We start from the raw sequence: 17,732 nt of genomic DNA on the forward strand, positions 1-17,732 counted from the left end.
AATAATTAAAATCTAATTCGATACACGTTGCTTGATTTCTCAGTTCTTTGCCGCTTAACTCGAGCGAGCGCGCGTGTCTGCGTTTTCAAAAAAAGAAAATACTCTACCGCAGGTAATGATCTTGGCGCTCTCAATTAGCATCATCTATTATGAATACGAAAATCGTATAAGCTTTGAAAATAAAAAAATTAGTCAATGTCAGAGGAAAAATATTAAATTATTTAATAAACTTATACCGTACAGCTCGTTTCGATTTATAAGAGCTATATAAAATATATAATACACATACGTATAAGTATCCTGCGAAAGTTTAAAGGCCCTGGAATGTGTGTTACGTTGTCTGTGGACTTGAAACGTCCAGCTCGTTGGCTTGTTTTAGTCATTTTTGTCGTCTCCGTCGTCTCCGAGGATCGACACGCGCTCTCATGCTCGCGTCTGCATCAGAAGCCCGTTTGTCCGGCTATTTGCGTGCACGTCCCTTTCTTTCTCTCTTTATGGCTCGGATCGTTCGCTCGTTGCATATCGCACCCGATATATAGGTCTTAATCCTCGAGCAAAGTATATTCAATATACACATCGAGAATCGAAGCGTGCGAGCGTATGGAAAATTCATTCGATTTTGCGCAACGCGCGACAAAGGCGCGTATCGAAGCGATGTTTTTTTATACGATCGCACGGCATGAAAGTATAAAGGCCAGAGAAAAAATATACACATATGAATCACTTAATTCGATACGAATCGATATTTTCATCGGCCAGGCGCCAACTTCTCTGGCTCTATATAATACACACACACATATCGCAATCCCGTATATCAAATCTCAAAACTATAGCCCGCGCTTGCGCGAGTACCTCCGCGAGAATCACACGGGCAGCTACGAATGGATGTGTTGCGCGGCGAACACACATATATATACAAATTCTTTTCCAGTTTTCATCCGTCTTTTTCGCGCATATCATTTGTCTTCATCATCATCGATGAGATCGTCAAGATGATCATCGTCGCGGTGGGCTCGTCACACATCAAAATCAAGACCCGAGCTTATATGAATATAAATATGCGTATGTTTTTCGGATTATGTTTGGATACGCGCACGAATGAATACCTCTCGCGTTGTGTGTGATCGCTCGTAGATGTGTTCAATATGATATTATACACACATAACAGGTAAAGTCGCGATTTGTGTGTAGTCGCGCAGACATGTCTGATCATATCGTCACTCGCAACGTCGCCGATCCTCCGCACCTCATGACAATCACTGCGGGACTAGTCAAAATCTTCCTTCGGACTTTTATATATTTTTTAACTCGATGGGCTAGAGAGAAACATTCCTTCTCGATGCCGCATCAAAATCCTTCGGCTAAAGTTAAAGCGACAGGGTCGCGCAGAAGTGAGTTCACGAATACTGCCACTTCCGCAATGCACGAGTGCCTATGTATCGATTACCCCGGCATTCTAGCCGAATATTTTCGAGTTCGACCGAAAAATCTTTCCGCGTCACGGGGCGTACGATTAAAAAAAAACACAAAAATCAAAGAAAATGCCTTGAAAACGAGGCGGAGTTGTTCTCGCGGCTCGAAAGGTGCGAACTCGGGTGATCCGTCGGAGCTCGTCGATCGTTGCTCTTAAACGTGACTTTGAAAATGGCCGCGAATTCGTACTGCATATTTGCCCATTTTAAACCTCTCGATGGCATACGTACATATATTGTTCGAGAAAAAAATCCTTGTGACACACATACGCTCTACGGGTATAAAATAGATCTGTGCCTGTATGGCTCATCGTACGCCATAGCATCGAAAGAAAAGCAAAGGGGAAAAGGGGAAATTTTTCAAAGTTGTATCGCTGAGCCGTGCGCGTACATATATAACGTGTAACGCGTACAAAAGGTATACATTAGCGAAGCGGTTTTTTTCGTGCGCAGATATTCCCTCGTTATTTTTTCACTTCGGACGTAGCACACGACGCATTGTCGGGTCGAGTTTTTGACGACACGCCGATGATGAATTTGACGCGCAGCACAGCGAGCTGCTGCTGCTGCTGCTGCTACCAAAAATCGGCCTCGTGCTCTCTGCCTCTCTCTCTCTCTCTCTCTCTCTCGGTGCCAAACGGCTGAAAGTCGCACAAATTGGATGGACTTGTATCTGCGAGCAACGATCTCGGCTCTCACATACGCCTCGGGTCGCTCGACTTTAATATGTCCCTGTAGCAGCAGCAGCAGCAGCATATAATATGCCGTGCGCGCACGACGATATGCACGCGCTTAGGACAGAGACGCGCACAGATAGGGCCGCGGATAAGGAAACGTCAGGAGATATTACACGATTGTCATGTTTCACACTGTGCTTATTCGATCGTACATTTTTTGTGCGAGGAAGGTTGTTGCCTGTATCAGCGCGGGCACGTAACGAGCTCGACACGCAGTCGAAATCCGACCATTATTTTTCTCTTCTCCACTCCAATTTTGATACAAGGCATTATTTAAACTTACTTAGCTTAATTAATAGAGCACGCATACATTAATATTTGCTATGAGAATACAATATGCTGCGTCACATGATGGATCATAGAGGATACTAAAAGTAAAGGGGATTAGGGCTTAGTCGGGAGTTTATTCATAAAGATGCATTTATTTTACTCAACGTCGCATCTTATTGCAGCTTCGTGAGCGAGGCGTTGAAATAATATCGTCTTCGATGTGTTTATAATCGTTCGGAGAGCGAGGATAAATATAATAAGGCTCACCATGTAAAGATGTAACACATCTTACAAGTCGTCTGCCCCGCTAATATCTCATCATGTTTTCTATGGACAACGGCTCTGATGAACTTGTCAGACGTCTCTCTTAATTAAAACGACCAGACAGGTATGAAAGAGCTAAAGTACGGTGATATATTTCATTCCACCACTCTGACCTCTCTCTCGTGTTTGTCTCCCCTCCCTCTCTCTCTCTCTCTCTCTCTCTTTTGCGCTCTCACTTCGATCTCGCAAAAATTTGATACTCGCTCGTCAGTCGGATGCAGATGCGTACAAGAGTACGTTTCATCGAGAGCGAAGATTTACTCATTCAGAAAATTTATACGCGCGTCGAGAGTGTCCCCACCGCGTACAGCTTTTTTCTCGCGTCTCGATCGTGTGACGCACGTACACGGCTCCCCGACGGCCAACCTTACTGTAAATTATAGATAAAGTAAAAAGGCGAAAAAAAAATTATTTGCTCGCCGTACACATTATACAAACACGTATATATATGCTTTTGCACCGACACTGCTGCTGTGCTGCTCGACGTAAGCAGAACCGATCCATCACGCGGCGCATTGGTCCGCGCTCTCATTGGCTGGAAGACTCCACCCCCGAGTAAGCTTCCGTGGCCTTAGTCCCGCCTCTCTTTGGTTAGCGCGCGCGCGCCTCGACTTGCCTTCTGCTATACGCTTTCGACCATTCCAGTCTGTATTACGCCTGCGCTACATACACACACACACGACTACTGCTGGCATATACGTTTCAAGACTCACTCAGTGGCCACACACTAATGCTATTTGCTACACATACACGACGCGTTGAACAAGGATAGGAGTAGACCGCGCATATCGAGCGGGGACGAGAAAGGGAATGCGGCGTGTGCGACCAGTCGGAGTTGCCTCTCTCTCGCTAGCCTAGCTCACATGTGCAGATTATTGTAGTGTCAGTTCGCTCAAGCCTGTCGAGCAGGTAACACCAGCACCGCTGACCCGTGTCGTATCGCCCCATTCATGAGTGCTTCCGATCTGTTTATTTACAATTAAACACGGATTTAATAATTGTGATGTTGATTGTGCTAATCGAGTTGACGAGTGCGTTCGAGTAAAAGTGACTAATACCTCAAATATTGTTATAAATAGTGGTGCGAATGAGTTAAAAATTCAGTGGGAAAGCGTCGACGAGGCGAATATCGATCCTCGAGTGAAACTTTTATCATTTATGTTGAGCATCGTCTGGGTATAGGCGCCCGGGATAGAGGAGCCAGTCGAGGGCCGCGCGCCAAGCCGATCGACCGAGCAATCGATTGATTTGGCACGCAACTACTACGATCGAGGCACGTAAAAATCGTATCGGTCTTGGAAACGATGACGATGGACATGAGCATGTACAACGGCTACGCTAGGCCCGACGCATTCTCCAGTTACGCGTACACGAGCGGTCACCATCACCATCACCACCACCACCATCCGTACCATCACCCGAGCCACTCGCAGTACCCGAGCCAGATGTACGAGCTGTCGCACTCGCCGACCGCGACGACGACCGTCGGACGGTCTCCCGTAGCGCATTCGCCGCCCGAGCTCGCGGCCGTGGCTGCTGCGGCGGCGGCTGTGGCCTCCAGCGCGGTGCACTATCCGATCCAGCAGCAGTACCCGCCGCAATCGGCGATCGGATCGTCGGCGGTCTATCCCGCCGTGGCGGCCACGACCTCCAGCGGCAGCACCGCCACGACGAGCGACGCCCTGGGAGACACGAGCAGTACCTCGACCGGTAGTCCGCCTCTCACGGCGTCCGCTTATTACTCACAGCAGCAGCAGCAGCAACAGCCACAAGCACAGGTGACGCAATCGAATTCGATGCCGCTGACGAACGAAGATGGCACAGCCATCATATCGACGGAAAACGGTTTGTGCTACACAAATTTGGATTACGCGTCGACTTCGTCGTCGGGCTTTGCATCAGCTTGCGATCAGCAGCAACAGCAACAGCACACGTCAAACTACCAACAAGTGGTTTACCTACAGGATCAGCGGTATCGGCATTCGGCTGCGGCGACTTTGCAGCATCAGCATCACATGGCTAGCACAGCTAGCGGTGCAAATTGCAACAGCAGTCAGCCGGATCAAATGCCTCAGCCGCAGCAGCAGCAGCAGCAGCCTCGTCAGCTGCATCAATCTAGTCACGAATCGAACGATTACCCATTAGTCCAGACGTACAATAATTTGCACCAGTTATCGCCGCGCGAGGATCATCCGACGACCCATTACGGCTCGCTGGTGAGGCACGCGAACTACGGCTCGCAGCAGCAGCAGCAGCTCTTGACGAGCCACACGCCCCCGCAACAGTTCAAGGAAGAGATCTCGGAGCACACGAGTCTGTCGGCGTATCATGGCCAAACGAATCCAATGATACCGCAGCGCGTGTCGATGCACCATCATCATCATCTTCCTGGATCGGTAGTAGCGGCCGAGGCTCACGGCTCTGGGGGCTCGACGCAGCATCCGACTCGTCAGCCGAGTCATCCCACCTACAAATGGATGCAAGTCAAGAGGAACGTGCCCAAACCAGCAGGTAAAATAATTACTTTTGTCCTTTAGCAAAATTGCTATACAATGCACGATAGTAACGAAAGTCGCGATATGGTGCGCTCACCGCAGTCGATAGAACTCACAGGAGCGTATCAAAGTCAATTGATTTAGCAGGCGTGAAATTGCCTGGCTAGAAATCTCGATGGTTTTTGCGACGGTGCCAATAGAACGCGACGAATCGACTGCTGCGCCCGACGCGATATCGCGACGATGGGAAACGGCGCTTATGGGAGAGAGAATGAGAGATTATTTTTGCAGCATCATCCACTGAAGCTGATATTTACCAGTTCTCATTCTTCCTTGAAATAGCCACGCGATCCTTCGGGGATAACACGATTTTGAAAGAATTTGCTTACATATCGAGTACCGACACATGTTTTGCAGCGTCAATGAATTACTGATGTTCTTTTTCATTATAAATGCTCTTCAATAATGACTTTAAAATATGCTATATTCCAAAAATACAGGATAACAACGCTACACGACAGTTTTTATACGCTCGTGAAAATTACGTAGAACGTAGGTTGATCTGCGTAATTGAATATATCGAGGATTAAATTTATTGTACAAGAAAAAAAAAATTTTTTTTTTATTGTTGCTATATATTATTGCTAAAGATTATTTGATTTTTGCACGTTCAACGTTATCTTATCGACGGAAAAAAAATTATTGATTCCTATCACCCATATATCAGATTATTCATTAAAAATAGCCACGAAGCTCGCTGAACTTACGTATTCGTCGCATACGAGAATAAGGTAAAAAATTGACAGCTAACGAACTCGCTTCGCAATGTGTAACGCGACGGAGTTTGTAAAAAAAAAAAAAAAACATAATCTGCAGCCCCAGCCGCTGCTCGCGTTATTTCTTCTATGAATATTTTCTAAGCGATTAAGCAGTCGTTAATCCGCGCGAACGGTAGCAGTGGAATCTATCAAGCTGCAATTGCCTAGGCTTAACTGTGCAGCATCTCTCTCATATGCGCATACAGGAGCGAGCGCGCGACAAGCGATTTTTATTCTCTCGTAACGCGCCGCGACGATCGGAAATTCGCGAAACGAGAGATAAGAGGACGATAAACGCCCGACGCGAGTATCCTTGGAGAAGGAAACGCGCATGATTCGCGATTCGGAAGCGTAGTGGCGTGTCAGTCTCGGTACCCAAGACTATAAATCAAATATGCGCGACAAGTGTGTGCTTGTGTGCGTGCGTGTGAGTGCGTCTGTACCACCGCAGCTCCTTTTCTCTCTCTTTCCCTCTATACGCGGTGGCGGATCGGTGGGGATCGCGTTCGAGTCGTAGAGAGTCTCAAGTGGCGCAATAAGTCAGCAATCAACGCTCGCGAATCGCTAATAGATCTCGCGCACAGCGCATTTCTCGGCGCACTTAAAACAGACGTATATATGCGCTTCCAAAGGTTAATATGCAAATGTATACGCGATCGTTGCCTCATCGCGATTTACCTTCGACTTTCGATGCGCCGCCGCGCTCGTAAGTAACGAGGTTAAAATTACGCACAAAAAAGCCGCTAATATAATTGTGTACGTCGCGATAAAAGCATTCTTTTATCTATCGCTCTCGGGGACTCGAGTAAGATATTGTAAATTTTTGCTTAGTTCGAGATAGATTCGTCGCGATTGTCACGCACTCCCGAGAATCACGTTCGATATTCGCACTAATCGAAGGTGGATCTGTCGTCGAAAAATAACCAAAAATACAAATAGTTCCGAGTAAAAATTTTTTTTACCTATAGGTCAAGAATAATTTACGTAATCTATTGTTTTGATATCGCGCTCGTATATATATGTGCGTAGACGAGAGCGGTATGTATTACGGCCAACGACTTACGGCGCGGCTTACTTTATATATTGACGTATCGTGTCATCGAATAATCGATTGCACACATCGCCACACGCACGCACTATAATATTTATTTTAATTCTGCATATAAGTAGCTCCAACTTTTCACAATGAGCTCGTACTCGTATGCAAAACATTACAAATTCAACGGTGCGGCCGCTGTAAAGTTTTGCGACACAACCAAGCACGTCACTCGGTCATTATATTTACATGAGGCTTTTTTGCTAAGCAATTTTTAATTGGCCATATACGTAGCGTATATTTGTCGTTTCGCTAATCAACGCTGCTTTGTTCGTCAACTCCGAGTATATACGAAAACGTTCTGATTATTTTTAATTTGCTCGTCCACTCGTTACGAATCGGGAATTTTTAGTTGATTTTCAATAGTATAATACTTTGAATTTACAGCTAGAGCGATATTCAACTAATTCTAAAATGATTTACAATGGAAGAACAAAAAACTTTATTGACTTTATTAGGGGCATAAAAATATTAGCACTTCTAGCTTTGCCCATCTATGCGTAGGTATATAGAGAACGGAGGAAAGCAAAAGGAGAAAAAAAAACACAAGCTCTTAATCACAATAATGCATTCGCGATCGAGAGAGGCAATAAAAGCTCTACGACCCCCATCATTCTCGGATTCACTGAGCTGCTACGAGTTCATATACTCACGTACATACGAGACTGTGTAAACGCGCAAGCCCTGAAAATTCTTGCCTCGAAAAGACCTCGAGAAGCTCAATTTACTTTAATAGCGCGGAACAACACATGCACTCGCACACAATATCGCGAAGTGGTCAGAGTTCGAATTATGCAGGGCATTTACGTATGCGCCCTCTTAAAATCTCATTATAATCGAATAAATAAAGCGAATAGCAACGACTCGATGATGAGGGTTTACACACACACACACACACTCGCATGCAAAATGCGCGTACATAGCGTTTATATACTGCAACTTGACATGCAAGCTCTTCCAGTCTGTTGCTCGCTTGATAAAGCTTCAACGTGCACAAAAATCGCGTGGCACATATGACCTTATCTAACTTTGAATTTAAATAAATGTGTGTGTGTATGTGCTCTTCGTGGTAATGCGGCGACTCCGCAACTTGTTGCCCATGCCAAAAAGAGGAGAAAAAGAAAGGTGCGCGCGGCTCGCAACGTCTCTGGGCCGAAAGTTCTGAAATGTCCCCGCCGTGCGCGCTGCGCAGCCTTCGCTGCGGATCGTTATCGTCCTGGACGATCGGGTTACCCTATATATATAAAAGCTAATATATAATGTATGTCTTCGTGCACTGGCCGTCGTGGCTTCACGCATGAGAGCTACTCTCTTCGCTCCTTTTCTTCTCTGCGCGGCTTTCTTCGATGCTGTTTTTCGTGCGCCCCGCTTGATTTGCGTGCGCGATAAGCGATTAACGTAACAATTTTGCTGAATTTCAGGGCAAATTTTTTGTCGCTCGACGCTGACTTTCGTGAGCTTTTAGCGGCTCCCGTGTTTGTGTGTGTACGATCTCGATCGTTTTGAATTTTTTCCGAATTAATAGGTACTCGCAGCGAGAAGCTTTTTTGTCCAGACCGGTGAAAATAAAAAGGGCGTGGCAGGGACACACGTAGACGTACGCGTTTTCGTTCAACTTATTCGCTAATCCTGGTTGGTTGCTGTGACACAATAGATTGTATTTTACGCACACGCACGAGCTATACGAGGCCCAGCATCAATGGTTATTTCGCCCTCCCCCTTTTACTCTTCCCCTTATATTCCCGACGCTACATCCATTTGACGCGTGTACTTTTATATATATAATATTATATACAAGCACAAATCCCCACGAGGTCCGAGAGAGAAAAAAGGAGGAAGACGACGAGAAAGAAGGGTCTTTCCTGTTCCTTCCCTTCCTCGAACATCTCTGCGTATACATAGCGAGTTTGTTCGTGTGCGCGTGTGTGCGTGTGTGTGTCTGTGCCGTGTGTTGGCTGTGGCGCAACTAAACGCGGCCATATCAAGGGTGAGCTGGATCGAGCTGCAGCAACAGCAGGAGCGGTGGCAGCAACGGCAGCCGCGTCCTGTCAAACTGTACGCTACCCGATCTATCATATAATAACGAATCTCGATTTCCTTTGGCTCTCGCAGCTCTCTCGCACGAGTCGACGGCGAGGCGACGTCGACTTGGTGTTTTCTGCGCGCTCGGACTAACGCGCTTCGATCGTATATATATAATACGTGTACCGTTATGATACACATGCACATGCTGCCGATGTGTTTCGTGCGTGTGTGATTATGCGTGCGCGAATGCGTATTATACATCGGTGTACATCGTATATAAGCACGAAAGTACGAGTAGGCGCGTCTTATTTTGCTATGGACGCGTCTTGCGCCAAATAATAATCCAGACATCAACATTTTTTATCAAATCGATTGAGTCGAAGCAACGAGGCAAATATTTTTCTACTGGATTCTTATTATTAGAATTTGATAAATTAAGTATTGCATTATATTTAGCTCACTGGTGGTGAAAATATGTTGTTGTATTTTGAGCGAAAAGTACCTACAAAATGTAATTACTAATCAGTGAGTAGGTTATTGTTAAAGCTAATTTTTATAAACAATATGAAGGTAAAAAATTAGCTTCCGCCAGTTACTTAAAAAACGTTACTCAATTTCCTGCGGCAATGTTCCTTTTCAAAATGTTTATTTCATGACTCTCATTGATTCTCGTTGCGCATTAATTAACTTTTCATGAATATGAAAAATATCGAATCGGATATGATCTCACATCGAATTATTGGACTATTAAAAATCACCTAAAAACCTGCATTAAAATTTACATCGCTAGACCTTTCAACCCCGTGCACGAGTCCAAGCGTTGCGTACTCGCGTAGAATCCGTCGGAACAGCCCTGAACTTGGCTCTCTCTCTCTCTCTCTCTCTCTCGCTCCGTCTCATAAACTTATTTATTAGGGGTTGAAAAAAGCACACACACGCGCGCGTATTACAGAGCAGCAGCTAAAGCTACACTCGGTGAGTTTGACTCAAAGTATATGCGGTAGTAGCCGAGCGGCTCGCTCGCGTTATATAGCCGCGCAAGCAGCATATTTATATATAAAAGACGAGATATCTCGCGAGGGGATCTCTCGGGTTTAAGTGCCTGGCGAGCAGGAATCGTTCGCGTGTGCGCCGAGCGCCTAGTAGTAGTAGTAGGTACGCTACCCCCCGCGACCCGGCGACCGGACTATAATATGCCATGCACACTCGGCTTGCGAGCCTTGGCGGCGGCGATTTTCATTTCCGTATTCGGTGCTGTATTATAAGTACGCCGCGCTCGGGGCACTTTTCACTGTTCTCTCGCGCGGCCCAAGCTTTTGGCTGTAACACACAAATGCACTCGTGCCGCCGCTTGGACTCGCGCCCCGCGCTGATGAGTGAAGTAAAGCCGGCTGTCTGTTATGTATTTTTCAAAGTCCTGAATTGCTGCTTCGCCGCGAACGAAGTCGAAACGGGTAAATTACCATGTAAATTGTGCTTGTTGTATATACTTCGCGGCCGCTGTAAGAAACGCGTAACAACACCTATACAGCCGTATTATATACAATAATAATTGTACATGCGAGCAAGTAGTTGAAGTTTTGACTGCTCTGTTAAGAAGAATACTTCATGCTAATTTGGACTTCAGTAAAATGTAAACTGTTACTCGCTTGTACTTTTGAACTCGAGACCGATAAAAGCTTCGTCGAATCCCGCTGCTGAATGCCAGAAAATCGTATAGCATCGAGCACATAGGAATTTAAAATTCACGAGCCTCCTCCCGAGATTGATATAAGATTGACAAATAGATTACAAGATATACAAGAGATTATCCGTCGTCGTTTGAAAAACTTTTCTCACCCTCACTATTACCACATCTCCATATAAGCCCTCTTTATGTATATCGTATTACGTTCGACCAAAATCTTTTACGCTCGAGCCATTATTCTCGCGTGATCGCTTCTTTTCACGAGCCCAGTTCTACTTCATATATACGATACGTATATGTATGTACTCGGGCTTGTATCGCATGTATTGGATGTAAATCTTCGCATGATAAGGTAGGCTATTGCTGATCGAGCAAAGCGATTTTTTTTTTTTTAATGAAAACTCGCGCTATAAGTTGGCGCGCTATTACGTCGATGTTACGGCAGACTGGAAAAGTATCGCTGGAAATTTTCCAAAGCTCCGAACTCGTGTCTGAGACGCTCGGCTACTTTCTCTCTCTCTTGCTCGCGCGGACAACTTCTCTAGCCAGCGCGCAGTGTACAATATATGCTAGTCACTTTTCTCATGATCCATACAAAGCGTTATGAATTTCTCGATTATTTCTCGGCAGCGCTACAATAGAGTCGCCATGTACACGTACACGCACGTCGAAATTCGGACTTAATCAGGTGGTACGCGCGATACGATCGCAGCCTCGCGCTCCTATATGTATGTGCCTCTCCAAGGAGTTGATTTACGGAGCGCGCGCGCGTGGCCCCGCTGTAATAAGCTTCATCATCACTGGCCTGACATAAGCAAATTCGAGCATAAAATATACATTATTCTTTATTGTATTACTAGCTCGCGTCCGTGGCTAACTAACCGCTGTAACATTTCAATTGAGCATAAAATGTAAATATAATCGCATTTTCGTACACGATCACCTGCACACGGCACTGAGTGACATAAAAAAATGTGTACGCTGTGCCTTGTGCTCGGAAGAAAAATAAGGTCATTTATAGATTTCTTAGCTCGGGCCCGTTCTCCATGGCGAGCTTGTAAATAATAATATCAAGAACACTGCAGTGCTAGTGAGCGATTTAATCTCCAAGTTACGAACGAAATGGCGCGACTAAGTAGGACGATCGTACCTACTCGTATGGTGTGCCGAGATTTGTCAATTCTACACGAGTATTCTTTTTCACTCATTTTTTCAAATTCTTGCTTCTTTGGATGCCTATTGCTCCAATTAAACAAGTCATTCCTTCAGGAACTTATTTCGTTTCTTCAATACAAAAAATTAGATGTACAAATTGACCTTTTAATAAGTAAGAAAGCTCAACCATTTTTGTATGATTTATAAAAAAGAACCCCTTATCTTGGCTAATTTTCTTTCATATCGCAAACATTTTTAGTTTCCATAAAAGTGGTACATTTATTTTTTTCCATCTCTTCTGTTTAAATCAAATTAATTATCACATCAATTTGGGCTTTCCTGATGATTAAGATTTTTTTACGCCAAAAGAAAAACACAAATGGCCAAACGTAACAACCAGTCTGATATACACAATGAAGATTATTCGAATAACTTTGTGGCTCTTGACGTTCGGCACGAGTGAAGCAAAAAAAAAAGAATTCCGAATTATCTCAATACGCAAAGGTACACACCCGGAGTGGGTTACGTGGTCCTGCAAGAAAGGTTTTGTTATTTCAGCCATTGGATTAATTTATGTATTGTATAAATAAAAATTCGATAAAAACAATAAATTAGTGCGTGAAAACGTTGGAAGTATGCGACAAAAATTCCTAGCATGGAGTCTAGTATTTGTATAATTTCGAGCGGTTACGCACTCGCTGACGCACGCAAATATGACAAAAAAAGCGACGAAAGTCAATCCGTTGTACAAACAAACGAGACTCATCTGTCGAATGATCCTCGGTTCTAGTGGCATTAAATTTCACGCGCGCACGAAATACATACATACAGATGAGCACGAAAAGTATCGTCCAACCCCTCGTCCTGGCATTATGCAATGCAAATATTATTCAAAGCCTTTTAAAAAAGTTTGATTCATTTTGTGGGTCACGCGGAGCATGCAACTTCGTGACACGAGCGTCAAACTTTGAAAGAGATACTTCTCAACTCAACGATGGATCAATTCAGGCGATTAAATGTTCAAATTAATAGGGAACAATGAATTTTTAACTATTTTTTGCATTATTAAATATTATTGTTTGCAACTTTTTCAACCGAGTCCAAATTATTGAAATTAAGACAGTCGCACGATTCACAACCCTCGAACCTGTGTATACGCACGCAATAATAACCCGTGTAGCTTACCTCATAAGTGTTCCGAAAGCAACCCTCACACTAATACGCAACGGGCCAGGTGTATTTGATCGCTATCGTCTTTTCCATCAAATATGTAATCACGTGCCTTAACGCACAGCGTATAAAATCATGTCGTTTTTTACTATTATTACTATTCGTAGATATATTAGTCATCTGCGTGGAACATTTAACTTTACTTAAAAAGATATACCGATTGATGCGAAATATAAAAATGTGTACGTAAATATCCTGTCTTTTAAATAAATCATATTTTGGTCGCTATATTTGTGCAGAAATCAATTCGGTATTCGGTATTAATAAAAATATCCACTTTAACGAAAGTAAAAAATTGTTGGTTGCAACATTCTGACGAGGTGTTTCGTTGATGTAACTACATAGAGAGCTTTGAGCCGGAAAAAACAAACTGCAGCATGACAAATTTTAAAAAACAGTACACATCCTCTTCGCAAGCGCAATGCGGAAATGATTTGTACCATATAGGTTACAATTAATAAATTATTCAAAAAAGTTTCTCTCTCTCTTTCATTATTGAATATTTCTAACAACGCACCCAGACGTAATAGTTCAAAATGTAAGGATGAAAAAATTTAAATATCCATTTGAATACAATGTTCCACGTGCAGCTTAGCACTTGCAACGACCGTATGCTCAGTTTAACTGTATAATGCAAATCTGTGCTTGAGCCGGTGAGAAAAACGAAAAATCGATATACACCTTGCACTGGACTACGAGTAAACTCGCACGCGTCCTCATTATTTTCTTCTCTTAGTAATAACAAAATTAACTTTAACAGCGGCAATAATAATTATACCTTCAATAATAACAAAAATAGCCACCGAGCTAGCTATGCTGGTGATAATATACCAACACGTTTTATTACTTCCATGATAACATGGCTCACTCGATCTAGCATTAAAAAATATCAACAGCTTTATTAAAATTCAAAACGATCGAAATTTTTGCCCTTGAGTTATTCAAAGAATTTAGCCACAAAGAAGAAGCAAAGAAAACAATCTCTTATGCTCTTAGTCGCTTGATTATTGAAACAACATATATCAATTTCGAACTTTTTTTCGCATATAGTCGGTCGCATACATTAATATCGAAGTCAAATATTTTATAAGCTGCTCGTCATCCGACAATATCATAATCGCGAATACGTCTCGAAACCTCTTCCTTTCTTTTTTTGGGCGCGCAGGAGAGACTTCGTGACATATCGAAGAGGACGAAAGGACGTACAGAGAGAGATAATTAGCGGCTCGTCGACGCCTCGCCTTTGTGTGTGCACCTTCAGCAGTGTCCAACCTCGAGGGGGCTTCGAGTCAACCTTATCGTCTTTGCATATACATACACATACATATAACAGCACCCACTTGTCAGCGCGACAAATAATTTCCGACCGACGGCAGTGTGTATAATGCAGTCAATGGACTCGCAATCTCTGCTTAGAAATCACCTGGCCTCGGGCACTGTTCGAGCTATTTATTTTGCAATTTTGAATTAAGGTCTTATACAATCGGAGAAGTAAAAACTGCGCCAATGTAAATAATTTATTCCCTAGGGCGAATAAAATATATTTTTGTGTTATTAAATTTTATGAAAATTCAGAAAGTAATATTTTATGTTTGATCATGCAATAGAAGCGGGTGAAAAAGTGGTACACATTATGTATATAAATAAGTGAAAAAGCTATCAGTCACTTAGGTAACGCCTGGCACTCGAATTCTGGTGAGTTGCTTAGCAAATAATCAAGTTAGACAAGTTCTATTAAGCTCCACTGAGGTGAGAAGTCGCACGCGAGTCGTGGATACTTTTTTCTTCTCTTATGTAAGGTCTCATTCATCAATTTAGGAAATAATTTGCTCGGTATACGCAAACGCGACGTCGCTTAAACAAGAAAAAAAATTGCAGAAACTCACTTATACATTACTTGTTTTGCATTGAGATGAATTACCATTAAGTTTTCTAATGGATATCATCAGCGAACCCAGTGGAATATTCAATATTCATTGACGAATATTCGGTTATTTATGTATAATGATATCATTGAAAATGAACACAAACGTATGCTTAAGCCTACACTTCTTAAGATAAAATATACGCGTACCTTCTTGTTGACATAATATCACGCCTAACACCAGAGGTAACAGTTTTTTTGTACCTCGTTTTCTCTCTTCCATTAAGTAAATTGACAAGCGAGCATCTTCGCACATCCGAATTTTTATAATACCATTATCGAGAAGAGAAAGAAGAAAAAAGGGACGAATAGCACATTAGGCAATTGCGGAAGAAAAAAATTTGAAAGCACTTGAAGTATATACAATAAGAATCTTCTTAATTGAAATTGTCTGTGTTGATGCATGTAGAAATTTGAAGACATTTATGAATCAATCATAATATTTATCGTAAAATGTATTACCTGCATATATTTGATAAAAATGATAATATTTATACTTTAGTTTAAAAAAGTTAAACAATTATTTTAGAAAAAAAGTGACATATCTGACTGTAGGGTCAGTAATCATAACAATTATTCGAGAGAAATACTTTATTGAAGCATAGGAAAATTCAGCCCTTTAATTAAACATTTACTGAATAATTCGTGAACAGCTGCAACAGATGCATCAGCTTTTCTAATCATTCGCTCGAATACCAACAGATTTGAAGCGATATTTTAATCTACGTATTGTTATAGATCGGCATTTAATCCCATAAGATGGCAGTAATACTCATTGATCTATCATAAGAATAGCTTTTATTAGTAGTGACCCTCACCGTTTGACCCCTTAAATGTTGAAGTACTATTAGTTTAGCAGCACTATAACAGAAATTGTCGTAAAAAACAATTTAAAGATCAAATTATGAAATATTTATGAAAAACAATCATCGCTAATTGAGTTATACTTTTTTTTACAGCTCCAAAAAATAATCCAATTTTGGGAGACTACAATATTCCGGCGCTGCAACTCGGAAATATAAGCCAGGTTTATTCCTCGTCTACACCCAACAATTCTTGCAATATGCCAGCCTCGAACTCTGGTGTGGCAACATCGGCAGCGTCGAACGGTTTATCGCTAAATATAACTGCGGCAGCGGTGGGTTCACCCGCTGCGTACAACAACAATACTGGGAGAACCAACTTCACCAACAAACAATTGACGGAGCTCGAAAAGGAATTTCACTTCAACAAGTACCTGACGCGAGCCCGTCGCATTGAAATCGCCTCGGCCCTGGCGCTGAACGAGACACAGGTGAAAATTTGGTTCCAGAATCGCCGAATGAAACAGAAAAAGCGCATGAAAGAGGGTCTGGTGTCCCCGACAGCGCCAATGGCGCCAGACTCGTTGGCAAACCACACAGCAAGAAGCACGAGCAACTCGCCAACGAGTTCCGGCGGTGCCGCTATAGACGGATGCATGCAAGTCATAAACGGATTCACATCGGAAAACAGCACAGAATCGCTTTCGACAAAAGAATAGCACATTTAGATGAGTCACGGTGTTAGTGTAAATTGGAGTTAAATGTTGGATTGGAAAAACATGAAGTGTGAAGCTCTGTCAACGCTTTCATGCACGTTTAAAATAATTTGAAACGATTGAAATTAAATAGTGTATGTCTAATAATACGATAGTGTAATATTTATGATAACATAGCTGATGGCCAAAAGTTCTTATGTATAAATATATAAATATATAATATATTATGTAATGATATGTGTGGAAAAAGTATAGGAACACTCATGAATCATTCGAAGGCGATTGATGATCAATCAGCAGTCATTTTACACACAAAGTTAATTGTACATTTTTTAAATAGTAGATCACACTATAATTTGTTGCAGGGTTATAATATACTTGTAATTAATGTACTTCTTGGGAAATGAAGAAAAAAATTCAATAATATGTATTGTTTCCAGCGCCAATTAAATTGGAAAATCTACTTTCACTTCACAAAAGTTATTAATAATATGCTACTAAATTTTCAATTGTAAAATAATAAGATCCAAGTAGTTGGAAAAAAAATTTAAGTTATATACTTGGAAAATTAATATTAAAATAAATGTGAATATCAAATAAATGTTAATTTTTCTTCTATTTTATAAACAGTCATAGCTCAAAATAATTTCGTTGTAATACAATATCATGCCAAAGAAATTTTTGAAACAAAACGTGAATGCTGGGGTGAAGCTATTAAATAGTAAAATAATTGCCCACTTAATAGACACAAAATGATTTTTGAAACGAAATATTTCAGAGTTTGACGCGATTGTTATTCACTAATAAATTGAATTATGTAAGAAATAAACTCGATTAGAACTTTTTAAATTAAATTTGGCCATAAAAACAGCGTCGTTATCTCGAACTTCGAGATCGAAAAAAATCTTCATATTAATACAATTTTTAAATAATTATAAGTCTTTGGTTTTAACTTCATAACCGTATGCACTGGGCTGTTT

At 42.1% G+C, this 17,732-nt stretch overlaps 1 protein-coding gene across 1 annotated transcript; it reads left to right on the forward strand.

The window, feature by feature from the left end:
• Positions 1 to 3,471: 3,471 nt before the first annotated feature.
• LOC106649313 (homeotic protein labial) lies at positions 3,472 to 17,267 on the forward strand. The gene is made up of 2 exons (XM_014366661.2): positions 3,472 to 5,314; positions 16,193 to 17,267. Exons 1-2 carry the CDS (start codon positions 4,108 to 4,110, stop codon positions 16,753 to 16,755), a joined length of 1,770 nt encoding a protein of 589 aa, XP_014222147.1. The 5' UTR covers positions 3,472 to 4,107; the 3' UTR covers positions 16,756 to 17,267.
• Positions 17,268 to 17,732: the final 465 nt, after the last annotated feature.

This window comes from Trichogramma pretiosum, unplaced genomic scaffold, assembly GCF_000599845.2.
Source record: "Trichogramma pretiosum strain Unisexual culture from Peru unplaced genomic scaffold, Tpre_2.0 scaffold110, whole genome shotgun sequence".
Lineage (NCBI taxonomy): Eukaryota > Metazoa > Arthropoda > Insecta > Hymenoptera > Trichogrammatidae > Trichogramma > Trichogramma pretiosum.

Excerpts from the sequence above, each read along its gene's own strand:
- LOC106649313 (XM_014366661.2), top strand. The coding sequence starts at position 4,108 with ATGACGATGGACATGAGCATGTACAACGGCTACGCTAGGCCCGACGCA. Across the intron at positions 5,315-16,192 it reads GAACGTGCCCAAACCAGCAG|CTCCAAAAAATAATCCAATT; the intron begins GTAAAATAATTA and ends TTTTTTTTACAG.